General features: G+C 36.3%; 2 protein-coding genes across 5 annotated transcripts; both read right to left on the reverse strand.

Annotated features, from left to right (window-relative positions):
• Positions 1-436: 436 nt before the first annotated feature.
• Positions 437-12,032, reverse strand: LOC106950037 (septin-4-like). 4 transcript variants are annotated; one of them, XM_015036658.1, is made up of 13 exons: positions 11,915-12,005; positions 11,567-11,592; positions 9,925-10,290; positions 9,069-9,165; positions 8,033-8,119; positions 7,818-7,941; positions 6,993-7,127; positions 6,780-6,897; positions 2,611-2,712; positions 2,434-2,530; positions 1,788-1,950; positions 1,571-1,673; positions 437-623 (listed from the first exon to the last, which is right to left on the reverse strand). In XM_015036658.1, the coding sequence occupies exons 1-13, from the start codon at positions 11,958-11,960 to the stop codon at positions 552-554; spliced, it is 1,536 nt and encodes a 511-aa protein (XP_014892144.1). In that variant the 5' UTR covers positions 11,961-12,005; the 3' UTR covers positions 437-551. The 4 variants fall into 4 exon arrangements, with proteins under 4 accessions (XP_014892144.1, XP_014892145.1, XP_014892143.1 ...); XM_015036659.1 differs by having other exon boundaries at positions 11,567-11,589; positions 11,915-12,001; XM_015036657.1 differs by lacking the exon at positions 11,567-11,592 and having other exon boundaries at positions 11,915-12,032.
• A 1,985-nt stretch (positions 12,033-14,017) lies between these two features.
• On the reverse strand, positions 14,018-25,714 carry LOC106950040 (LIM domain kinase 1). The gene is made up of 15 exons (XM_015036666.1): positions 25,366-25,714; positions 21,395-21,533; positions 20,390-20,499; positions 20,127-20,297; positions 19,713-19,818; positions 19,065-19,330; positions 18,199-18,388; positions 18,032-18,118; positions 17,803-17,934; positions 17,660-17,719; positions 17,110-17,175; positions 16,446-16,632; positions 16,294-16,349; positions 15,435-15,592; positions 14,018-15,271 (listed from the first exon to the last, which is right to left on the reverse strand). The coding sequence occupies exons 1-15, from the start codon at positions 25,407-25,409 to the stop codon at positions 14,782-14,784; spliced, it is 2,262 nt and encodes a 753-aa protein (XP_014892152.1). The 5' UTR covers positions 25,410-25,714; the 3' UTR covers positions 14,018-14,781.
• Between the last annotated feature and the right edge of the window lie 608 nt (positions 25,715-26,322).

Consider the following 26,322-nt stretch of genomic DNA (forward strand, 5'->3'; position numbering starts at 1 on the left):
GCCGCACAGACACAACGAGCAACGGGGATCTTCTTCTATGCATTGAAAAAACTGAAAACAGACGGAACAGAACCGTTCAAGGCTGCCAGATTTTTGAAACTGAAAGAAAAATTAAAAACAAGGACGATTTTTTTTTTTTTTTTTTGCTTAACAACATAATGAGAGAGATGTTTGTGGAGAAGTATGGGTAATATAAAATAAAAGTAAGATCATACACGATTTTTATGATATTTTAATCAGAAAATAGTGACGTCAGCCAAAGTTTTTTTTTTATGTGGCCTTATTAAATATTCTTTGCCTGTTTATTGTTAGAAGTTTTAATGAACTCTGTTAAAATTTAAATAAAGCTTCTATATTGCATTTTGAACTCACTACAAGTCACTGTTTGAACACCATGCAACCAGCTCTCTTGATATGAACACAAACCAGTTGTCACACAGTTGTTGTTCCTTCCCTGTGAAGATCCACTGAGACATTTTGGTCCATTTTTTGAAAGCTCTCACTTGAACTTGTCGAAATGGTGGTTTGCAGAAGATTTAGTCTCTGTTTGCTCAGCAGGTGCCTGTCTGGCTCTGCTGCATCTGCTCCTGAATCCTCTCCAGCACCTCCTGCATCTTTCTCAACTGAAAGGAGAGCAGAAGGAAATCAGTGGCAGATCGATTACTTCACCTAAGTACAACAAATATGGGCTCCTATGTGACGTCACGTGCGTAAGATCCCTGGTGAAGGGCAAAAAGCTGCTTGCCAAGAATGATTAGCATTGGTTTTAGCAGTTAAATTGTCAATATAACACGCTAAATATTAAAGGCACACCTGATATAAAATAAAAAGGGGCGGAGGGCTTTGCTACACTATGACAACTAGATAACAAAAAGTTTTAATTAAGAAAAAAATAACTTAAGTGGTTCAGTTATGCTACCTTGACTTTGACAACTGTAACAGGTAGATGTGACGAGTAATTCGGTGTGTTTCGGTTCAGTTAAAAAAATAAAAAAAGGCGACCTAAACACCAACTCTTGACAGACCATCAGTAGAGCAAGTGTTTAAATTAGCTAATCAACCACCTGCTAGATTAGCTAATAGAATCAGCTAATCTATCACTGCTGTGTTAGCATTGGTAACAGCAGCGATCACTTATTAATAATAGCAAAATAAACGTCAAGCCTGAAACATAATACTGTTACGCACTGAATGTTTTCTTTTTGTAGAAAATACTTGAGTGTTTTTTTTTTGTTTGTTTTTTTGTGGCTTTGTTGTCAGTTGCTATGACAACGTGTTTGCTTAGTAGCCGACACAGAGAGCGTGAAAAAAAACGTGTTTCTGAGTTGTTCTTCAACGCTTCTTCTGCGTTATTTTTCCCTTTGCTGTGGCACGCAGCACCAAATTAATAATACCTACATCTACAGGTGTCATTTAGTTAACGGAATTATTATACCACCGGAGTGAGAGCGGCTATGGATGGCATGTAAAAGAATAGCCTTTTTTCCCTCCAGTGATGTGCGCATGCGCGAAATTTCTGGACATAATAACATGCAGGGGATCCATATAAGTGAGACAGGAGGATACAAACTTCTTCATCTTTCTCGAAAATCTGTCTCTCCATCTCGGTGTCAACTGCTGCGAGTGGAAGAGGAAAGTCCACCTCGCTCCCTTCGCGATGCTTCTCCCGTAAACTGAAACAGACACGCAACAAGAACAAAAATGTGTGCCCCATTCATCAATAATAACCCCTTATTAGTTTGTTGCGTGAATTTCTCCACGCTGACAGGGGTCCTGGCTCCGCCTACCTGCGTTTCCTCTCCTGCACCATCATGCGGGTCATATTCTGGATGCACTGCGCCCGGTAGTTTTCATAGTGGATCTCCCGCGTCACGTCTTTCAGGTCCTGCATGTGCGTCCTCACCAGCATGTTCCTCAGCATCAGGAAGTCTGAGTGGATCGGGTTCTCAACTACAACGATTAATGTCACAAAAGAGAATGCATAAAAATAGATTTAATTTAAGGATAAGAAGCTTTTTAAACGATTTAAGGATATACGTTGATTTGAAGGTGTTTTTCCCCCAATATTATTTTAATAACAAAACTGAAAAATCTTACCAAGTATTTTTTGTCTAGTTTCTAGTTCAAAAGTTAGATTTGACCGTTCAGTATGATATAGGAGCTTGTTTTAAGTCAGTAACTCCTTAATATTGATGAAAATGTACTGGTTCCATTAGCAGATTATTTCATTAATAATATGGAAATGAATTTATTCACCAATGGAACTAGTACTTTTCTAACGGTATTAAGGATACTTTACTTAAAACAAGCTCCTATATCTATTCTTTGGTGTGCATTAAATGGAATCTCTTCAAAAAAAAACTCAGCACATTCAGGTTCCATGGGTGTAAAGTGACAAAATGCGATACTTTTGGCAAGCAGTTTGTTTCGTACCTTCCACCACACCCCAGGGATAAGAGCGACCCCTGAACTTTCTGCCTTTACTGTCCACCTGTATGTTGCTCCCGATTACAGCAAATGGTATGCTGTCCTGCAAACAGAGGTCAAAATGTCAAACTGTTAGAGCCTGTGAGGATGAGACGCCACTTTTATCTCATTTCCAGGACAGACCTTGAGGATCTGTTCCTGTCTCTTGAAGTCTTCGTCTTCATCCGAGTCGCACTCTGGAAACTGGTAGATGTTAATCCCAAACTGCTTGATCTCATCCCTCATCTGAAACAGAAGAAAACTATCATGGTGGAAGAGGAGTAAACAATGATCAGGGATGGGTAAAGTACCCATAAATAGTACTAAAGTAAGAGTAGTACTACTTCACATATTTTTATTCAACTAAAAGTAAAAAGACATCCTCTTATTGAGTAAGAGTATTTGGTAAAAAGTCGACTCAAGTACTGACTAACTGATCAAATTATCAATCATTTAATATTTAACAATTACATCATCAGACGAACCAAATTATTAAGTGGAAATTTTGGTATTTTAAGGATGAAAATTACAATAATTCATACAAGTAAAAACAAATAACAAAATCAGATAAAATAATTTTTTTCTAAATCAGTTTGTTTCAATATAAAACTTTTAATACAAAACCTGCAGGTGTGGGTCTGTGTCTGGTGAGATTTTGGTTAAAACATGTTTGTTTTCATTCAGTAGGTCCAGAATCAGGAAATTTTACTCAAGCAAAAGTAGCGATACTTCATAATAAAAATACTAAAGTAAAAGAAAAAAGTAGCAAAAATACTCATAAAAGTACATTTAAAAAAGAAACAGTTACTCAAGTAAATGTAGTTGAGTAAATGTAACTAGTTACTACCCAACTCTGACAATCACAAAAAATAAACTGTTCAATGAGCTTTTAATGGTACAAGATAAATAGTTGCATCCTGGATTATTTTTAGATTTGAGTAAAGAAAACTACTGAATTCATAAATTATTGTACCTTTAATTTCTTGCTGTAGACTTCTGCTTGTGTCAGGCTATCGGCTTTGGCCAGTAGAGGAATAATGTTGACTTTTTCATGCAAAGCCTTCATGCACTCCACATCGATGGGCCTTAAACTGACAGCAGAGGGAAAACAAAACATGATTAAACTGTGAACATGCTGCATGGATGCAGCTGAGGCTGTAAAACATCTGCAGAAATAGGAGCGAACCCGTGGCCAAATGGAGAGATGAAGTAGAGCAGGCAGTGGACTCTGTTGTCCTGAATGTTCTTCCTGTTCAGCCCACTCTCATCTCTGAAATACTGCTCAAACTGCTGGTCAATGTAGTCTTCTACGTGCTTCCAGCTGATGCAAACACATAAAATATCTGTGATTAGAGCAGCAAGCCAACAGGAGATGGGTTTAATGCAAGCAGTTTCACGATTATTTATTTTATACACACTCCGTGATACCGAGTGACGTTTAACAAACCTGTCAAAATTAAGCATAAGCAACAAAATTGTTTTTAAAGTATTTGTACAATCATAATATAATGCAGAGAAAGGAAAATAAATACATAACTGGAAAATAAATGAGGAAAGAAGTTAAAAATATATATAAAATAAATAAGTAACTTTTTAGCAAGATATAAGGGCTTATTTAGAGTCATTAATTTCTTAATATTGATGAAAAAGTTCTAGTTCCCTTGGCAGATTATTTCACTTATAACAAGATATTTTCCCATGTTATCAGTGAAATAATCTGTCAGTGGATTTGTTACTTTTTCATCAATATTAAGGAATTATTGACTTAAAACAAGCTCACATATTTTGCTGAAAAGTTACTTAAGCATTAGTTTTGTCTTACTTCAAATGAAGATATTTGACCAAAATTACTTGCTAATATTCTGTGTTTTTGGCAGTCTGATAAATGTTTTAATGAGATTATATTTGTATATATGTGTGATTTCTGCAGGTGAGGTCTTGGATATTTAGGAGCTTATTAATACTCTGTTTGCTGCAGCAGTGTGAAGCTGTTTTTAACACGTCCGCTCACCTCGCTGTGTTGTTGACGGCATCTCCGAAGCCTGGCGTGTCTATGATGGAGAGCCTCAGTTTGATCCCTTTCTCCTCGATGCCGATGGTGTGCTTGATGATGTCGACCGTTTGACCGATCCGCTCTGCAGATTAGCCAAAGGTAACGATGCATGCAGAGTTAAAAACTCTCTAAGAAGAGCTGAATGGTTGGATAAGTGATGAAGGTGAGCTCACCCTCAGCATTGGGAACTTTTCTGTCTCTGTAGAGGTCAGTGAGGAACAAACTGTTTATTAGTGTGGATTTGCCGAGTCCAGTCTCTCCTACAATAACAGGAACACACATTTCTCTAAGTCACTTTAAAAATAATCAAATCAGATCACATCACATCTTCCTTATTATTATTTTTATTAAATAAAAAAGTAACTGCCTTCTAATGTGTTTTGGGCCAGATTATTTGAGGTTTTCTTCCACAAGCTTAGAATCATTAGCATAGTTATTTATTTATTTTCAAGCTTTTACTTCTCAACTAATGTTTACAAACTGAATATTTGGCTTTCAAATTAAAAATTTAGTTTGGAAGCTAAATAATTAGTTCCCAACTGAAACACTCCCATGATGTTGCCACCTTCGTATGCGCTTTCATTTTTCACCATTTTTTTGTATTGATAGTTGTGACCAAAAACTTCACTCTTAGTTTTATCAGACAATGACAAATTAAGGGGTTTTTCCATGAGCCCGTCTAAAAACTGTAGTGAATGTTATGGCAGAAAATGAGAGTTACTAAAAAATAAAAGCCAAAATGATCCAGAAGAAAATCCAAAATAAAAAATGTGAAACCAAAGTTATAGAGCTCAACGCAAAGCTGGACAAACTAAATGTTTTCTGGACAAACGTCTCCGAGTCAGATAAGACAAACAATATTCTGACCAAGAATACTGGGGCAGCTGTTGAGCATGGTGGTGATAGAATCATGCTGTGGGCTGTTTTTCTTCCAGAGACACTGATGCATTTTACAAAGCTGATAAATAAATGATTAAGATGAAGAACTGCCTGCACATTTTTCAATTTTAACGTGAAGCAACAGCTGTGTGTCAAACCACTGACACAACGATCCCAAAACCACATCAACACTGAAGCATAATCACGGCACCAGTGGGAAAAAGTGGATAAAATAAATCAGTAAAAGTAAAAAATGATGGAAACTTCTGACTGGAATTGCCTTGTGTTATTCTAGCAGCATAATTAGGTTATTTTAAAAAAGATATTCACCTGCCACCATCAGCGTAAAGGTGAATCCTTTCTTCACCGTCTTTCTGTGAACCTGGTTGGGCAACGTAGCAAAACCCACGTACTCTTTGTCCTGATCCTGCAGAACGAAGACATGAACGTCATATTATTGCTCAGCATTTCCACATTTTAGCATCATGAAGCAACCAGTTACTGCTGTGGCCTTCAACAAGCCCAACTCAATGAATCTGTGACGATTAATCAGACATAGTCAATGATAGTTTAAGACAACAACAGCAGTGAAGCGTCCATTTGTAAAGTTACACAGTAAAAAAATAACAGCAATAGGTTTACTTAGCCTGTGACAGAGAAAAAAATGTGGGTGTTNTGGTGGAAGAGGAGTAAACAATGATCAGGGATGGGTAAAGTACCCATAAATAGTACTAAAGTAAGAGTAGTACTACTTCACATATTTTTATTCAACTAAAAGTAAAAAGACATCCTCTTATTGAGTAAGAGTATTTGGTAAAAAGTCGACTCAAGTACTGACTAACTGATCAAATTATCAATCATTTAATATTTAACAATTACATCATCAGACGAACCAAATTATTAAGTGGAAATTTTGGTATTTTAAGGATGAAAATTACAATAATTCATACAAGTAAAAACAAATAACAAAATCAGATAAAATAATTTTTTTCTAAATCAGTTTGTTTCAATATAAAACTTTTAATACAAAACCTGCAGGTGTGGGTCTGTGTCTGGTGAGATTTTGGTTAAAACATGTTTGTTTTCATTCAGTAGGTCCAGAATCAGGAAATTTTACTCAAGCAAAAGTAGCGATACTTCATAATAAAAATACTAAAGTAAAAGAAAAAAGTAGCAAAAATACTCATAAAAGTACATTTAAAAAAGAAACAGTTACTCAAGTAAATGTAGTTGAGTAAATGTAACTAGTTACTACCCAACTCTGACAATCACAAAAAATAAACTGTTCAATGAGCTTTTAATGGTACAAGATAAATAGTTGCATCCTGGATTATTTTTAGATTTGAGTAAAGAAAACTACTGAATTCATAAATTATTGTACCTTTAATTTCTTGCTGTAGACTTCTGCTTGTGTCAGGCTATCGGCTTTGGCCAGTAGAGGAATAATGTTGACTTTTTCATGCAAAGCCTTCATGCACTCCACATCGATGGGCCTTAAACTGACAGCAGAGGGAAAACAAAACATGATTAAACTGTGAACATGCTGCATGGATGCAGCTGAGGCTGTAAAACATCTGCAGAAATAGGAGCGAACCCGTGGCCAAATGGAGAGATGAAGTAGAGCAGGCAGTGGACTCTGTTGTCCTGAATGTTCTTCCTGTTCAGCCCACTCTCATCTCTGAAATACTGCTCAAACTGCTGGTCAATGTAGTCTTCTACGTGCTTCCAGCTGATGCAAACACATAAAATATCTGTGATTAGAGCAGCAAGCCAACAGGAGATGGGTTTAATGCAAGCAGTTTCACGATTATTTATTTTATACACACTCCGTGATACCGAGTGACGTTTAACAAACCTGTCAAAATTAAGCATAAGCAACAAAATTGTTTTTAAAGTATTTGTACAATCATAATATAATGCAGAGAAAGGAAAATAAATACATAACTGGAAAATAAATGAGGAAAGAAGTTAAAAATATATATAAAATAAATAAGTAACTTTTTAGCAAGATATAAGGGCTTATTTAGAGTCATTAATTTCTTAATATTGATGAAAAAGTTCTAGTTCCCTTGGCAGATTATTTCACTTATAACAAGATATTTTCCCATGTTATCAGTGAAATAATCTGTCAGTGGATTTGTTACTTTTTCATCAATATTAAGGAATTATTGACTTAAAACAAGCTCACATATTTTGCTGAAAAGTTACTTAAGCATTAGTTTTGTCTTACTTCAAATGAAGATATTTGACCAAAATTACTTGCTAATATTCTGTGTTTTTGGCAGTCTGATAAATGTTTTAATGAGATTATATTTGTATATATGTGTGATTTCTGCAGGTGAGGTCTTGGATATTTAGGAGCTTATTAATACTCTGTTTGCTGCAGCAGTGTGAAGCTGTTTTTAACACGTCCGCTCACCTCGCTGTGTTGTTGACGGCATCTCCGAAGCCTGGCGTGTCTATGATGGAGAGCCTCAGTTTGATCCCTTTCTCCTCGATGCCGATGGTGTGCTTGATGATGTCGACCGTTTGACCGATCCGCTCTGCAGATTAGCCAAAGGTAACGATGCATGCAGAGTTAAAAACTCTCTAAGAAGAGCTGAATGGTTGGATAAGTGATGAAGGTGAGCTCACCCTCAGCATTGGGAACTTTTCTGTCTCTGTAGAGGTCAGTGAGGAACAAACTGTTTATTAGTGTGGATTTGCCGAGTCCAGTCTCTCCTACAATAACAGGAACACACATTTCTCTAAGTCACTTTAAAAATAATCAAATCAGATCACATCACATCTTCCTTATTATTATTTTTATTAAATAAAAAAGTAACTGCCTTCTAATGTGTTTTGGGCCAGATTATTTGAGGTTTTCTTCCACAAGCTTAGAATCATTAGCATAGTTATTTATTTATTTTCAAGCTTTTACTTCTCAACTAATGTTTACAAACTGAATATTTGGCTTTCAAATTAAAAATTTAGTTTGGAAGCTAAATAATTAGTTCCCAACTGAAACACTCCCATGATGTTGCCACCTTCGTATGCGCTTTCATTTTTCACCATTTTTTTGTATTGATAGTTGTGACCAAAAACTTCACTCTTAGTTTTATCAGACAATGACAAATTAAGGTGTTTTTCCATGAGTCCGTCTAAAAACTGTAGTGAATGTTATGGCAGAAAATGAGAGTTACTAAAAAATAAAAGCCAAAATGATCCAGAAGAAAATCCAAAATAAAAAATGTGAAACCAAAGTTATAGAGCTCAACGCAAAGCTGGACAAACTAAATGTTTTCTGGACAAACGTCTCCGAGTCAGATAAGACAAACAATATTCTGACCAAGAATACTGGGGCAGCTGTTGAGCATGGTGGTGATAGAATCATGCTGTGGGCTGTTTTTCTTCCAGAGACACTGATGCATTTTACAAAGCTGATAAATAAATGATTAAGATGAAGAACTGCCTGCACATTTTTCAATTTTAACGTGAAGCAACAGCTGTGTGTCAAACCACTGACACAACGATCCCAAAACCACATCAACACTGAAGCATAATCACGGCACCAGTGGGAAAAAGTGGATAAAATAAATCAGTAAAAGTAAAAAATGATGGAAACTTCTGACTGGAATTGCCTTGTGTTATTCTAGCAGCATAATTAGGTTATTTTAAAAAAGATATTCACCTGCCACCATCAGCGTAAAGGTGAATCCTTTCTTCACCGTCTTTCTGTGAACCTGGTTGGGCAACGTAGCAAAACCCACGTACTCTTTGTCCTGATCCTGCAGAACGAAGACATGAACGTCATATTATTGCTCAGCATTTCCACATTTTAGCATCATGAAGCAACCAGTTACTGCTGTGGCCTTCAACAAGCCCAACTCAATGAATCTGTGACGATTAATCAGACATAGTCAATGATAGTTTAAGACAACAACAGCAGTGAAGCGTCCATTTGTAAAGTTACACAGTAAAAAAATAACAGCAATAGGTTTACTTAGCCTGTGACAGAGAAAAAAATGTGGGTGTTAATTTTTTAAAGTCATATTTTCACCATGGCATTCCTACATTTATAAATATCAGCATTATTAACTAAATATTTAATTACCAAGCTTAATATTTTTACAAACTAAATATGTAGCTTTCAAATAAAAAAATTAGTTAGCAAGTTAAATATTTACATCTGAGCTAAATATTTGGAGAATAAATATTTAGTTTGAAAATTAAATGTTGAGCTCAGACTTAAACATGTAAATATTTAGCTGAATGTTTTCACGTTAGTGATTTTATTTTAAATATTTTGTATTTACAAACTAAATATTTAATTTGTTAATTGAAAATTTAGTTTATTTAACATTGTTAAAATATGATTTTGAAAAATGAACTCTCTATGACAGGCTAAATAAAATAAATTATTGCTGTTAATTTTTTAATGTGTAACTTTACAAACGATCAGAGTAAATAAAGGAAGGAAACTCTCCAGTTTACACAAATGTGAGTGAGAACAAAGTCAGAGGTCAAAGTCGTCAAACCAAACCAACCTCTGGAGAGTCGTAAGGGTCAAAATGTCCCCAGGGGCTGCGCGGCCGCGAGGCCGGGCTCAGAGGAGAGTCCAGAGAAACCTGGGAGACAAGCTGCCTCTTCAACGGGAGAATCTGTGACCAGTCCCGTCCTGCGTGACTGGGCCGGGGCGGGACGGTCGGAGAACCGGCAGGGCGAACTGGACGGGATGGAGGGGGCGTTCCTGGATAACCGGGCAGCCTCCCGTTGGCTGCAGTCGGAGGTTCTTCTGCATCCAAGCGGTCTTGATTCTGTGACTGTTCATCTGAATGAGACACAGGAGGTAGATCCCTCATGGCGTAGGGGAACTGTATGTCTGCCTGGTCTTCGATGGACAGACTGGACAACTGGGACAAAATGTCACAAAGTTTGTTTCTTTTCTGTACAGTCTCCTGCTAAGACTTCATAATAATGGGGAAACAAGTACATCCACTACTGTCAGTAAAAAAAAAAAAACCTCCCAGTGAATAAATAGCTAAATGTGAAAATGTTACGCTGCAACACAAATGACTCATTTAGAAATAAGTATCGCTACACGGCGGTTATCTCCTAGCAACGGTTATCTCCTAGCAACGGTTATCTCCTAGCAACGGTCATCTATCATTGATGGAGCGATACTGACCCCTACTGGCAGCTATGTCAAACTGTGACTGGCGATGAAAAATAAATGTGAAAACATCCATTACACTGCAAAAACAAAACCTTACGAAATAATTTTGGTCTAGTTTCTAGTGAATATATCCTAATTCACTTGAAGTAAGGCAAAACTTCCTTACAAGTAACTTGTCAGCATGATACAGGAGCTTGTTTTAAGTAAATAATTACTTAGTATTGACGAAAAAGTACTAGTTCCATCCGCAGATTATTTAACTTTTAACAAGTCATTTTGCTCATAAGTGAAATAATCTGCCAATGAAGCAAGTACTTTTATGAAATTATTGACTCTAAACGAGCTCCTATATCTTGCTGAAAAGTTATGAGTTAGTTTTGTCTTATTTTACATGTACGTACTAAAATATTTCCACTAGAAAATATGGAAATGTCCACTATAATTTTTTTTGTAAATATAATGCTGTAGGTACGGAAACAGACTGATAAAGTGCCTACTGATCTCCACCTGCACTGTTTGACTACACTGTTTTTTCTCTTATTAGATCTGACCAGTGATCTCATTATAACGTTAAAAAGGAAGTCATCCATCTGTCAGGGCAAGAGGACAAAAGACTCCCTGAACTTCAGGGTCAGCCAGGTCAAACTACAAACTGTGAAGAGCATCTTTATACAGGTCATTATTTATCAGGACAGCCTCAAACATCAACTGATTCTATACTCCATCCTGAACGCAACATCATCTACTCTGTGATGAAATCTAAGCCAACTATTAAGCCTACTGTCCTACTGACTTGGTCTAATGACAGAGAAGTGCAACTCACAGAGCTGCAGGTCTGATCAGGGTTCATCTGCCATCCCTCTACCTGTCACCTCTAATTATCCAGAAAGCTCCTCAGCACCAGGCTTAACCCAGCTTCTAATACGCTAACAGGGTGGGGGTTGGAGAATTACCTCCTAAACACACAAACACGCTCTCTAACAAACACAAGTGTATTTTAAAGACAATCCTACCTGCTTTTCCGAAAAAGCTGTAGCTTCTTTGAACAAGGAGAGCAGCACATTAAAACATTAGTATAAAGGAGAAAATGAGTTGCTAAAAGGAATATATGAAAAATAAATGAGTATGGTTAATGTGGCATAACGTAAACATAAATGTGGTAATTTAAATAAATAATTAAGATTATAATAAACAAGCCTTAATTAGCACAAGAAACATTTGGACAGACTCCTCAAGGTGCTCAGCATGAATATTTCAGGGTGATTAATTTGTAGTTTAAATAGTGAAGTTATTTCCTCACTGCCGAAAACTTTAATAAAACAGAAAGACATGCTAGAAATATGTAAATGTTATGAACTTACCTTTTTTACTGCTGCGGAATCTGACCGGAGAGGACATGTGCTCCATGGTGTGACCTGAGTCCAAACTGACCCCAGATCGGCATTAGTAGGCGACATGCGGCGCCCCGCTGTAGAGCGCCTGCCTGTATGGCAAGCCATTATGTATTTATTCATTGGTCTGTATAACAAGCCACCTGCACATATTATCTAATATACTTTTGTCCCCTCTTTTGCAATTATGCCGGAACAGTTAGCTACTTGGTTACACTCAGAGGGATTAGGAGCTTAGCTAAATCCGGAAATATTTGCAATTTCAAACGGTAAGAACATAATTTTCATATATTATATGACTACCAGATCTCTGGATGTTGGTTAGGTTTTCCATTAAACGTGAGTCAAACAAAAGTGTTGCAACCTTTTTAATTGGCTGTTTTTAATATAAAGCTACTGAAGTAAAACAGTTGCTTGATATAAACAGAATCAAATATAGCTAAATTAGATATTAATTTACAATATTTTTGTCATAGATTAATAAACTTATTGTCTTTAATTGCTCAATCGGAGAAGCTTGCCAGGCTCATTTTAATGTGACAGACCTCGTCCCTCATCTTCTAACAATCACATTATAAATGCATTTTCTTAATTACTTCTCATCCACTACCTAACTAAATCAAAATGTTATTGAGAATATGTCAGGGTTGACACCTATTAACACTGATTAAATAACGCAGGAAAGACAAGAGAAAGTTAGAAAATAAAATATTCGCTTGTTAAATCCTTAATCAATTAATCGATAAATAAAATATAGTTTTAATTTGGCAGCTCCCAGACTTCTCTCCATTTTGATTGGTCGGTCAGAGGTCAAAGGTAAAGCTGATAACCTAGAGAGCACGAGAGCATAACGGCTTGGTACTTCTTCGCTGAAACTGTTTATTATGGTAATAATTTCAAATTTATAAAATATAGACTGCGTTAAATAACTCTTTCTTGGTTTTTATTTGCCTTTTTAGTAAATTTTTGCCGTTTTAACTTTTGTGCTGTAAACTAGAAGGTAAGCTAGCTATCCAGCATAAATATTTTTCAAATCTAGGTCAAACATTTCGCAACGTTTAGTTAGTTTACTTAGCTAGAGAGATATATTTTGAAGTGACATTTTCGTTGTTACTATCTGTCTCTTGGCTAAAGCTAAGCCTTGTGCTGTATGAGACAAGTTGCTATGTAGCATTAGCCACCACCTGATGTGGAGGTGGGTTAAAATTAACAAAAAGAAAAACGGCAAGCTAAAATACCCAAAACTTCAGGAACCATAATTTTAAATGTTATTATGTAGTATTTAATATTTAAGATGTTAAATATATGAATATTATTAATGTATAATTTTAAAACCAGCGCAAATGTTATTTATAATCAGACTTTATGCCCTGTACTGTCTCAGAAGGAAAAGTTAGCATGTAAAAAATAACTCAGAAATTCATATGTGTTGTAATTGTAAAAAGTAGTAAAACGCCGATATTAAAAGTTGTGTTTATAGGAAATGAGTGAAACAGCAGGAGCACAATGTGATATTTTCTGGAAAAATTTTGCAAAATTTAGCTGTAAATATGATAGGAAAATGTAAATTACAATTTTTTTAACCAATTCAGTTAATCTCAAATATTTTTTTCAAACAAGTTTGAAGAGGAATATTCTTTGTTGAAATTGTAGAGACATTATTATATAAACAAATCTGTATTTTGGTAATTTGGTTTTGACAATATCTACATATGCTTTATTTTGAGGTAGAGATGCAGCCAACAGTTTTTTGTTTTTACAGGTCTGACCTGGTGATTTTATGTTTATTTGTACTCAAAATAGTGTGTTAATTGATTTGTTTTTAAACCAAAAGTTGTGAAAGGCATTAGTTAAAAAAATAACCATATTGAGTATTTTAAAACAGTTGAGTCATGACATAAACACTGATTAGTTTCTAGAAATTTGCAGCAGCTTTATTTTTAAAGGATCTTTTTTGAAGGTTTAATCACCCCACTCAGTGACTTTATTTGTTAATCTGAGAGGCCTTAAAATTCTGGAAGAGATTACCATGATTGATATCTCACCACAGGACGTAAAGAATAACTCCTGATGGTCTTGTTTGAATTTTCAGGGACAAGGGGACATGTGGACAAATGCCTTAATGAGATGACCAGGATTAACCTGAAAGCATAAATCAGGTACTTTTTTCCCAGTCACTTCTCTGTACCCTGTCTTAATATAGTAATACAGACTTATACATTAGAAGGTGTACATATTTTTGTGGTCTTATCTACACAGTTTAATAGCATTAGTAGTTATTTTCTAGCTCAGTGTATGGGACAAGACATAAGACAATCTAAAAAAAATAATTAAACATTCCTTAAAGAATAAAATAACATATTTCACAGCTTCTGGACCAATTTGAAATTGGAGCCATTTGACAATCTGAGCTTATGACAGACATGCTCTTGCTTATCAAGTAGTAAACAGCCCTTGCAATACAGAAATGTTAAATTGTATGCTTGAGGTAATTTATAAACTGTAGAGCTAAAGCACAGTCCATCAAAAGAGAGCATCCATCCATGTAATTTCAGAAATTTCAGGACGTTTTCTCAGTATGTCTTTTGTTGTAAAGAATACTGAATTACATTCCTATTGAACTAGGCTTTAGCTTTGCTACTTAAATACTGGTTTATGGACTGTTATTTAATTAATATCAAGCTGCACAGCTTCTCGAAAACATTCTTCACAAATCTGCAGTTGCACAATTCATAGTAATCAGTTAAAATACGTCTCTCTATTTTGTGCCACGGTACCAACGTCCTCAAAAAATGTGTTTATTCCCCAACACTGAACGCAGTCATGTTGAGAACGATTCAGAGAAACGAGCTGTCCTCCGTAGATCTTTCCCACAGCACTCTACAAGTTCTTCTAGTCCTATTTGGTCGGCCCACCAGTGTCGACTCATGCTGCGGTTTTGCTTGTTCTTTAACGTTGCTGTCCTCTTGAGACTCACACTCGCTCTTCCCCAGGTCTGAGCTTTTAGACTCGCAGCAGGGCTGGTTTGTGTGTTGTGATTTAGTCCTCAGATTGTGGCCATGTGCATTTTGCTCACCATTCACTTCTTTGTCGGTTTTGCTACTTTGGCCTTGGTAGTGATTAGGCTCTGTGTGGCCATTTGCTTCGTCTGAACAAAGCTTAGGGCTCAGATTGTCTTGATGATCAGGAGTTTCATTCTGGTCTTGGTGGTTGTGAATCTTCCAGAAGGCTTGACAGAGTTGCTCCAACTCAGAAAGCAAAGGCAGGCTGATGTCCAGGTTCATTAGCAGGTTGTCCAGCCACTCCTCCAGCTTTGAAAAAGAGGGTCTAAAAGGCAAAGACATTCATGTTTTATTCTTCATTTGGCTGTTTTTCACAAAAACATGTAAGCATCTAAATTTTTTTGCATAGATGTAACTATTTTCTTAGTAAAAATACCGAAAAATTATTTTTATATCAAAGAGCTTCAATTATTTTCACACAGTTGTACCGTTTATCAGCATCCATGTCACAGCAGAGAACAGCCAATGGCAGGAAGGCAGATGGACACAGTGGAGAGTGATACTGCTGCAGGAAACTTTCTACATTTAGTCCAAAGTCGTTAGTTCGGGGAAGGTAGTCCGGATCAGCACTCACTCTGCCAATTATCTGATGACACAAAGAGGAATCGATAAGCAACTGTTTTAAAGTGTAACTTTAAACTTAAACACTTTTTGGCTTGTGAAAACTCAGTGAAGTGGGAAATATAAAGTGCTCCGAATTTGGTGTTAGACGAGCCTCAAGAAATGTGAATTTTGTGTCTCTAAATATCAGTGGGTTTATTCTGGACAATCGTTAAAACAGCAGCATTGCATACGATTGTGTGGAATATGATGTTTATGTATTAAAAATATTTTTTCCTTTATGTAATATTCAGATTTCTTGCACTTGTGATAAACTTCATTAATATTCAAAGTATATCACTCTGTGTAATGAATGCATGTATGAGTTTCACTTTAAATTAGATTTTCATATTCTAATTTATCAGTAGTGTCGATAGATATTAATTTAAAATCACATTTTAATTGTGCCATTCTTTTCCTAAACATCTTGCTTTTAGCAACCTTGTGGTAGTAACACACTACTACCAGAAGGTGGCAGCAGTGCATCAATTTGTTCAGCTTATCTCTTAAACTTATTTTGCAATTTGAACTTAATATGTGTTGGAAAAAATATTTTAAACGATTACTAGTAAGTTCATATATATTTTTAGAAATTTCCTTCCTGTCATAAGATAAAATAACAGAAATTATTGGTTATATTTTCTTAGCTACATCAGGTCTTTTGTGTTATTACCAAACAGTTCCTACCTCACAAGTCATAATCCCAAAGGAAAATATGTCCACACGTTCATCATAGGTTTTTCCTGAGAGCAAAAGAGAAAAATGTAATGAGCTGCACAGTTTTTGTTTCAGTTTAGACCATGAAGGTCCGTCATTCATGAGTTGGTTAACACACTCACCATGGATCATTTCAGGGGCCATCCAGTAGGGGTTCCCAACCACAGTATATCGTTTTCTCCGGTCAGGTTTGCGCAGCTCTGGCAGTGGCCCCTTCACGCTCCGCTCCAGAGGTGATGATTTGCTCCGACTCCGTTCATCCATCACCAGCCTGGCAAGTCCAAAGTCTGCCACCACCACAGACTGGTTCTGTAGCGAAGAGAAATGAAAAGCTTCAGGATTTTTACTGGAAACAGAAAACGTGCTAAGTCTGGTGCAGTTAAAAATGTTTAATGTTGACTGGAAATTTTAAAATATCACTATGTATTTATGTGTTATTGGATGGTGTTATTAACAATTCTTAAACACCAACTGTAAAGTCTTAAAAAAAAACACATAGAAAACGTACAATAAAATTAAATTCAGTTTTTTACTTTCAAGACACTTTTTGTTCAAAATTTTATCTCTGACTTGTCACTTTATTCGCTGCAGTTGTCACTATAGAAAGTCTTTTACTAAATGGTCATTTCTATCAAAAATATATGCATTACTTGTACTGGAAAATTATGTTTGTGACTTAATGTGCTAAACATTGAGTTTGGATTGAGAATTGAGCATTCAGTCTTGTTAAAAATAAAAATATATCAGTATTACTTTTTCACGCATTTAATAAAGCTCATTGCTTACCTCTCTGACAAGGCAGTTGTAAGAGTTTAGATCTCTGTGGATCACATTCATGGAGTGCAGATATGCCTGTAAAGGAGAAACATTAAATTCACCATTTAATGTTTTACTGTGCCTTGAAAAAGTAATTATATCTTTAGATTTTTTTTAGACCAACACAAAATAGTGAATAATTGTGAAGCAGGAGGAAAAAGACACACGTCAGTAAAGTTAAAGTCTGAAAAGTGACGTGTATTTTTCATATTTTGCTTCTCTAAATCAGTGCCTCCATTTCAGCTGCAGGTTTTTTTTTAGTTTTGTGTCTGCTTGGTTGCACATGTAGAGATTCGTTTTTGCAAAATGACTTAAGCACACTCACATTAGACACACAATGACTGAACATTAAATTACAAATTCTCAACTGGAAGATGAAAATCATGTATCATTTATCTTTCATTTAAAAGTGATGTACTACTGTGTGTTGGTCTGTTGCGTAAAATCCCAAAGAAGTGCATTAAAGTTGATGTAAAAAGTGGCTCGTACTTTAAGTACCTCAGTAATCAGAAACACTCACCATTCCAGCAGCTATATCTTTAGCATATCCAACTCTTAAGTTCCAGGGGAAATCTTCCTCCTAAAACAACCAAATTATGACCAACTCATTGTGTTTCTCACACTGAATATTTGGGATGCATTTAAAATAAACTTGTAACTCACCATTTTTACAATGGTTTCTCGAAGAGTTCCTCCTTGGATATATTCAGAGACAAAATGTATTCGCTTGTCTTTGTAAAACAACCCAATAAACTTGAGAACATTGGGATGGTCAAGGCAGCGCATCACCTTTACCTGTGTATATTTTGAGAGGTTGTGACATTGAGATGAACAATATTTGGCTCAGATTGTAAATATTAGATGCGATGCAGTTATTAAAAACTCTACTTACTTCCTTTAAAAATGTCTTCTGTGTTTCTTCGTCAAATCGTATTAGCTCTTTCATCACCATTACCTCCCCTGTCTCTTGATGTGTTACCTTAATAGAAAGATTTTTGATATGAAGTTTCACAATGAAGGTCAGAACATTGAGGGATTGAGGCAATGGACGGACATTACCTTCACAGCTTGACCGAAGCAGCCTTTGCCTAGAATCTCTCCATGGATAAGGTCCGATGGTCTGAAGATACGGTGTGTCCGCTCCCCAGGGTCGACTCGAAGAGACTCTGAGCGAACCATGTCTCTCTTTTGAGAGAGAAACGACAATGCCCCAGGAGACAGGGGACATTTGTCAATGCTGTAACTTCGTCTGGAAAAGAGAAAACAACTTAGGTCAAACTCGAGGCCCGGAGGCCAAATCTGGCCTGCCATGAAGTTTCATGTGGCCCAGAGGGACCTGTAAATATAACCTTGAAAAAAACCATTGTATGCTTAAATAATATTTCATGAATTAAATGAAAGCAGTTTTCAATGTAAGAGGATTATCGCCACCCAAAAAAAATTCTCAATTTTTTCTCAGAATTTGCCAGAATTATTCTGACGTTAATCTTCTAAGATCAAAAGTCAGAATTCTGAGAAACAAAGTCAAAATTCTGAGAATAAAAATTCAGAATTCTGAGAATAAAAATTCAGAATTCTGAGAAAAAAGAAAAAAAAAGTCAAAATTCCTAGAATACTGACTTGACCTCACAAGACTAAAGCCAGAATTCTTGTATTTTTCAGTGGCCATGATGTTTTTCTGTAGTTTTCATGTGTAATCTGCCAAATGACATCAATGTAATGATGTTCGGTATTATTTAACTTTAAGAAGGACTCATCGAGTGCAGAAGCGGCTATTTATTCATATTTTAGAGGGTTATTGATGAGTTTCATCAATGCATTTTACCACAAGCGGACATTCATAATCTTGATGTGGCCCAAAATAAAAATGAGTTTGACATCCCTGACTTGGGCAGTGATCATAAGCCAGAGCTGTCATCACTTACAGAATATGCCTGGTTCGTAACCCGGTGCTTCCTTGGTGCTGAGGCGGTGAGAGGCTCGTCTGTTCTTGTCGTTCCTCTGGTGTACTTGGCTCTTCTTCCAGACTTGGGAGGTTATGGATAGAAGTAAGTTTGTCGTGGACACGAGGGTCAGGACAGCTGATGTTATTGGGGGGGCTGTCTGGTTGAAGAAGGTCATGAGGTGACTGTGGATTATGTTCAATGATGAGCTGGAGAGGTCTGCTTGTGTCGTGAATCACACGGTTTATCTAGAGAAAAGTTGAAGAGTTTGTGTTTAAGTCGCCTTTTTTATTTTTTTAACTGATCTGAAACGCACCAAATTCCACATCACATCCACATGTTAAGGTTTTCAAAGTCAAGCTAGCATAACTGAGCTTTCCCTTGCAATTCTTTTTCTTAGTTAAAACTTTCCCGACCTTGTTATCTTGTTGTCATAGGGTTGACAATTGGTAGCAATCCATTTCTCTTTTGTATATCATTCATACATTTAACATTTTGCACGTTTTGTTGATAACTTCAGCTAAAACCAATGCTAGTCATTGTCAGCTAGCAGCTTTTTGCCCGTCAGCATAACATGGGGTAACATATTGCGCTGCAAGGTGTCCATTAGGATTGTTGCAATCATTGTACCTCATCTGGGGAAATGTTGTGGACCGGGATGCCATTGACCTCCAAAACCTGATCACCAGCTTGGACAGAAGACAGCAGATCAGGGCTGAGGACTCCTGGGTCTAAACTGAAGCAAAGTTACAACGGTGAATGGGAGGTGCAGTAATTCATAAGACTATGGAGTATGCACAATTATTGAACAACTGAGTATTTTGAGCTGTTTTGTAAATAATGGACAAGGATTTTAGTCTAGAGGTTCCAAGGTTCTAAAACTTGAACTCAATAAATATTTAAAAGCTTTCACAATGTTTATTATGTGTCTGTAGAGCTAGTTGTAGAAGAAAAGATTTAGATTTTTTTGCCGGGTAAAAATACTCTGTTTGGTAAAACTCTTTTCTTAATTTCTAATGATAACTTAAACCCACCGAGACTTACTTTGTAACAGTAATTAGAAGATTTTTGTCTTGGCTGAAGTCAGCAGAAATTGTCAGACCTCGTCCTCCAGCTGCAGTGGGAGGAAGAGACACCAGCGCCACCATGTGGGGTCTCTGTGTAAGAGACGCTGATCTCACAGCTGGCACAACACCCTGACAAAAGCATTGGCCACTGAAGAGATAAACAAAAGTACATTTAATACTCTAACTTTGTATAATTTGACTTCTTTATGTGCACTATAATTTTCACCGTTATTTACTCACCAGTAAAGCCGTGAGCGTTCAACTAGCATGTAAGTGTCTCCATCTCCTATGACCATTTCACAGCTCATGCATATAAAACACTCAGGATGGTACTTTTGCTCTCCTGCAACCTGAAAAGAAAGCAAATATAAATTTGGGGGGTGCAACCACAAACTTTAACATATTTTAATGAGATTTTATGTGGTAGACCAAAGTAACAGACCAGGGAACGGACATTGGGATAGTGGCTCTTATAGGTACCTTGCTGAAAGGAAAAGAGTAAACTACCTGCTGAGTTCAGGAAATATTGTGATGATAATATTACTGCTAAACCTTGCATTGATGATATCAGTTGTGCAATATGCGTATATTCTTTTGTCATCTTTTCTTCCACCACTGGGCAATGTTATGCCAAACAAAACAAACACAGTGAAATAATAATTTGTAACATGATAAAAAGGCAATGCAGTGTTGCCTGAGGGAGAATGCTATTTTTCCCCATGTATTCTTTTGGTTTAATTTCTTGTTTATTCCTTTTGGAGCATGAAGGATGTTTTTTTAAGGAGTTCCTCTGAAATTGTTTGGAAGAAAAGTATTTATGTCCAACAGGGCAGGAAACCTTTGAAGTTATTAATAGTTGAAAGCGTTCTGATTTGTGGTATTCTTCGTTGTGCTCACATATTTGGCTCTTAATGTTCCATAATATTGGATTTTCAGTGGCATTTATTGGAACAAATGATGCCTAATAGATCTATAATCTGGTTATTTCTACCACATCTATCAAACATAAAATGTTTCTGATTAGCTGAAGTGAACAGTAGAAAAACATTTACCTATCTTAGCTGAATAGGATCATTGTGAGTAAAATTCAGGTTTTTCGATTACAGAGAGTAACTCTGGGCTTAAACTAGTCAGGAAATGTCCAAACAATCGAAGTGTTTGTTTTCCATCAGGAACTAATAATAATAAATTCGACAGTCCTGGTTTTTCGCTGTGGTGCATCACTAATCCAGGAACAAACGTTACCATAACCAGTCCTGTGGAAACGGTCTCCTTGCAGCCGTGGCAGTGCTCTCCAAAGCGAGACCAGTAGTGCTTCTTGCAGTAGAGTTGTCCTTCTCTTTCGTAGTACCAGTGAGACAGGATGCACTCACAGTCACAACACCTTTAGTAATGAGGACAAGAAGCAAAGCAAGCATTTGAAAAGGGTGCCATATTGACACTGAAGGAAATTTGACCGGTTAGATCAGAAGTGTCAAACTCAAGTTTTTTGGGTTTTTTGGCTTTTAATGCAATTAATTGAATTTTATTTATTTGTTTTTACAATCAGAAGTTCCCAGCTGTATGGTTTGCATCATGTTTCTGGTATTCCTGTAAATTTGATGCATTGTTGTTTAAATTTAATTTATTAAAATTTTACTGGCTGAAGTGACCTGTATTTGCAAGTGGTCAGACGGGAAAGTGAGGAAGACATGGGGCAAAGGTCATCATGCCGGGATTCGAAAATCAACCATCACTGTCATTTGCAGGCGTCGCTTGTGCGTCAGATTTACAGGAATACCAGAAACACAATACAAAGGTTCCAGCTTGGGACTTTTGGATGTAAAAAAATGCAATTAACTGCGTTAATCGCCCCAAAAAATAACAAAAACCTTAGTTGACTGTGGTGATATCCCTAAATCATAGGTCAACACACAGTGGTAGTCCTGTCTTTGACAAGCTCAGACTGTTAGCGTAGTGCTAACAGCCTAGCTTAAGATAAAATAATACATTGAGATTTATTCAAATGTTTTTGATTAGTCTCTCTTCATGAGTGAGATAAGATAAATTACTGGCTCCAGAAAAGAAAAATAACTCAAGTAAAGCATTTGTACTTGGATGCATGCAGTATTAATTCAGAAAAAAAGCACAATTATCAAAAACTTACTTTTTCTAAAATAATCTAGCTCAGTTAGAGTGAGATTTTAGAGACTTTTCAACCACAAATTCCAAATAATTTACTAAATATAATGAAAAATGATTTAAGTCAACTTACTATTTTCAGTTAAATACCATGTTTGCATTTGCAGTGCTGTTGTGCAGAGGCGAGGCATTTTAAAAAAACAACTCAATGAGATTCTTTGCTTCAAAAAGTGAAACTCATCCTGACTTCCTGGCTTGAATAGACTGATTTAAAAAAACTGTTTCCTTATCTCATCAACATTACAACCAGAATGGGAGGCGACTTCCTGAATGGAGCAGTGATCCACGTTTCTGCTCTCTCAACTTTTAACAGTAAATGGCAGACTGTTCTTACAATAGGAAGGGGAAGGATTATTCTTTAGAAGAAAGGGAGGAAGGAATCAGCCTCTCTGTGTCCTTTCGAACATTAAATAGCATTTCTCTAAAACCAGAAGTAGAATTTATAGAGGAATGAAGAAATACAGTGGTGTGAAAAAGTACACATTTAATTTGTTTTTGCTTTTTTTTTTTAAACTCATATAATAAGTTTGAACATCGGGTGTAGAAACAAACATGTTTTCCTCTTGTGTGTGTGTTTTTAAGAGAAACCCGCTACCCAAACCATTGTGGAAATGACTACTATGGTTACCTATGTTTGTTTTAGGTCATTCTCACAAACTATGGCAAGACTTGGTAACAAAAAGAATAAAAACTCCTCTAACAGCATGATGTAATAACACGTCATTAGGCAAATAATCAATTAATTGTATAACAGATGAAAACAAGCTCAATAATTTCTATTTGTGTGATTTATTGTTTTTCTCTTTCTACCAAAAAACTAGATAATTAAAGTTTTAATTCGGGTCTCAACCCTTTTCCCTTTGTTTTGAAGGAATAAGTCATTCTTTTTGTTGTTTAGGATATTTAAAATGTCTTCCAGTGCCAGTGTTAAATGTTCTTAAATGTTTAAAGTTTATTAATCTTTCAGAATGTGTTCTTGCATTTTTATGCCATTCCCATTAATGGGCTCAATAAAACAATATTATCGTTTATCACAATAACTTCTGGGACAATTTATTGTCCATTAACATTTGTTACATGTCAAGAAATTCAACAGCAGGTGAATGTAGCCACTTCTTTGAAAAAAATGACCTTTTTCCTGTAGAAGGCTGCAATAGTTCCTGTAGGAAGTCGCAAAACGACCGAGGTTTACGTCGAAAGCACCACAGGTCGTGTTCGCCTCAATAAAGGTCAATAAGAAAGGGACTGGGCAAAACTTGCATCAATAATGCAACTGTTTTGAAACCACTTTCAAGTAACACCATAGTATGCGAATGTGCAAGAACACATTCTCAAAGGTTCATTAGATATTTAAAATCTAATGAACATTTAACACTGCAACTGGAAGACATTTTAAATGTTCAAAATAAATAAAACATAAACAACAAAAGGGTTAGTGGAAACCAAAGCACCAGACCAGTTTTTGATAAAAAGAGAGAGAAAAGAGAAAAACAATAAATAAAGCAAAAGGAAATTGAGTTTATTTTTAATTTATCATGTGATTAATTGATTTATTGCTTATTGCAACAGTCCTAGATGGAATCGTGATTTATTCTCTCTACCCCAAGTAGAGGAATATCCATGTCTGCCTTAAGCAAATCCACTCTTTTGTCATGTAGCAGGACAGTGGTCCAACCTCCAACACCTCAAATACAAACAAATGAAGGTTCTGGAGTGATTCTGTCAAAGGCCCGACTCAAATCCAGTTGAGATGCTTCTAGTCTGGCTGAATTAAAACAAGTGATGAAAACGTTTGTTGGCTCCATTAAAGGTTGCACAAATAATTAGGTTGCATTTTCCCATACGGCTGGATTGAATAGAATGACTTTTTTCTCCCTTAGTAATTGACGTCATAATGTGAAAACTGGGTTTTATATTTACTTTGTATATTTTTATTTTATACTGATATGAATTTGAAACATTTGCAACAAAAAAGCAAGCAGAAGAAATCGGTACGAGGGTAAATACATTTGTTATCAATGCAGCTTGTGTATTTTACCCAAACTGTTGAGAGAGCTGAAACTTTGTGTAATCTTTAAAACTCATGAGTCATTGTTGTAGTCTGTGTTGCAACGACGCTGTTCCGTTTTTCATTTTACTCCAGGGAATATGTTGCTGAAATTGTGAGGCATTTGTGTCACAAAGTTCAAATATCTGCTTGAATCAAAGGAAGCGTTTGCTGTCCTTTATTAAACCTGTTTCTGGTTCGTCACAAAGGAAATAATGAGATAATAAAAGCTTGACAAAAGGTGCTGATTTATTATTTTTTGTCCTTTTGTTGTTTTTATCATGCAATGGATGGGAAACCTTCCAGCTGCACATCTGCACTTCCTCTCGAACATCTGGTTGGGAAAAAACTCTGGAATAAGCCCAGAAATATTTCCAAATACTTCATCTGTTTTGCTTTTTCTTCTCAGCACTTTAACTCGTATTTTGAGCCTTCTGTTACCATTTTCTTTGTTTCAATACGTTAAATAAATGTTTTATGATGTCTTAAGAGTTTAGCCGACATATTCTCCTGCTTAGCTTCCTCATTGTTTTGTCTGTGCTAACCAACTTCACTTCCTTAAAAAATTATATTTATAAAGTACAAGGTAAGAAACTTTTTATTTCTGTTTTTTTAGAGATTTTTGTTTTATTTAAGGATAAGTAAATGTCAACATCCTGCTTGTTTGTGGAATGCTTATCCGGCTGATCTCAAGAAGAATGTTAAGATGTAAAACAAAGTTGCTTGATTGACCATAAGCTACTTTGCATCCTGTTTTCAGTGTTTCGTAAACTACTCATCTCACAGTTGAGCGTAAGCACAAACAAGATTAAAGCATGCTTTACTTTTGCTTCTGTTAGTCTTGACAGAGTTCAGTTTGAGGAAGTATACATGCAGAATTTTATCTGTACTTGTACTTTTCCTCTCATCCTCTCAGTCTTTCTCCTCATCTGTCTCTCACTCTGCGCTGCATTTTAATGTCTCGTAGATTAAAAATTGCAGTGCTTACCGTCCTTTTATTCCCCTCCGAAACCTTTGGTCCCGTCGTGACATTCTGCTCTGCTAAGTGACCGATACACAGCCGTCACACACAACCCACCCAGTTGAGTAAGAGTGTTGCTAGCAGCATGGGTTTCTGAGCGAATCAGACGCTCACTCTGCCGTGACAGTAGCAGGCGTTCCCCTTTTCTTTTCTGCCGCCTTTCTCCATGTGCAAAGGCTTCCTGTGCATATGGTCCCTTCTCTGTGGGTGGTTTGTTGTTAGTGTGAGAAAAAACCAGCCCTCTGAAATCAGCTGGAAAAAAAGGCCCATCCCAGTTATAGAAGCTGCACTCCGCCCTCCCTTTCCTGTCCTTTCCAGTACGTAGACCTCTGCAAGATACAGTTACACTTATTTGCAGACTCCTCAAAATGTAGTAGAGCTAAATTCAGAATAAAATCTGATCCCCTCATGAGGGTCCATTGCTTCTCACAGAGGTGGTGTGTGAAAGTCTACGTTTTGAAATCCAGCTTGTTCCCATTAGCGCAGGCATAATCTCTTTATGAATGCTCCAATTACTGCACTGTCAAGATCCCACAGCAAAGCAATCCATTCATCCCACACAACAAACAAAGAGGAGAATTAGACAAAGCAGCTTAGAGGTAGAAGAACAGAACCATTGATTCTGTTTGGTATAAAGTTCCTCAAGGATTCATGTAATGAGAGTAATAATAGTAAAGGTAGACTTCTAATAGGATGATATATGAATATGTCTTATTATAGTATACCCTATCCTGTTTAGCCACAAAAATCAGACAAAATATGAGTAAAAAGGCAGTTCAGTGGAAACATTTGATTTTAAAAGATGCATATTGTAACTTCAGAGAAGTTTCTAACTAAATGCTTTTCCAAATTATATGAACCATAATCAATTAAATTAACAGCTTGATAAATAAAGGCCCCTTTTTATATGTAATCAGCATTATG

This window comes from Poecilia latipinna, unplaced genomic scaffold, assembly GCF_001443285.1.
Source record: "Poecilia latipinna isolate Pla-1442-1.1 unplaced genomic scaffold, P_latipinna-1.0 Scaffold375, whole genome shotgun sequence".
Taxonomy (NCBI): Eukaryota; Metazoa; Chordata; class Actinopteri; order Cyprinodontiformes; family Poeciliidae; genus Poecilia; species Poecilia latipinna.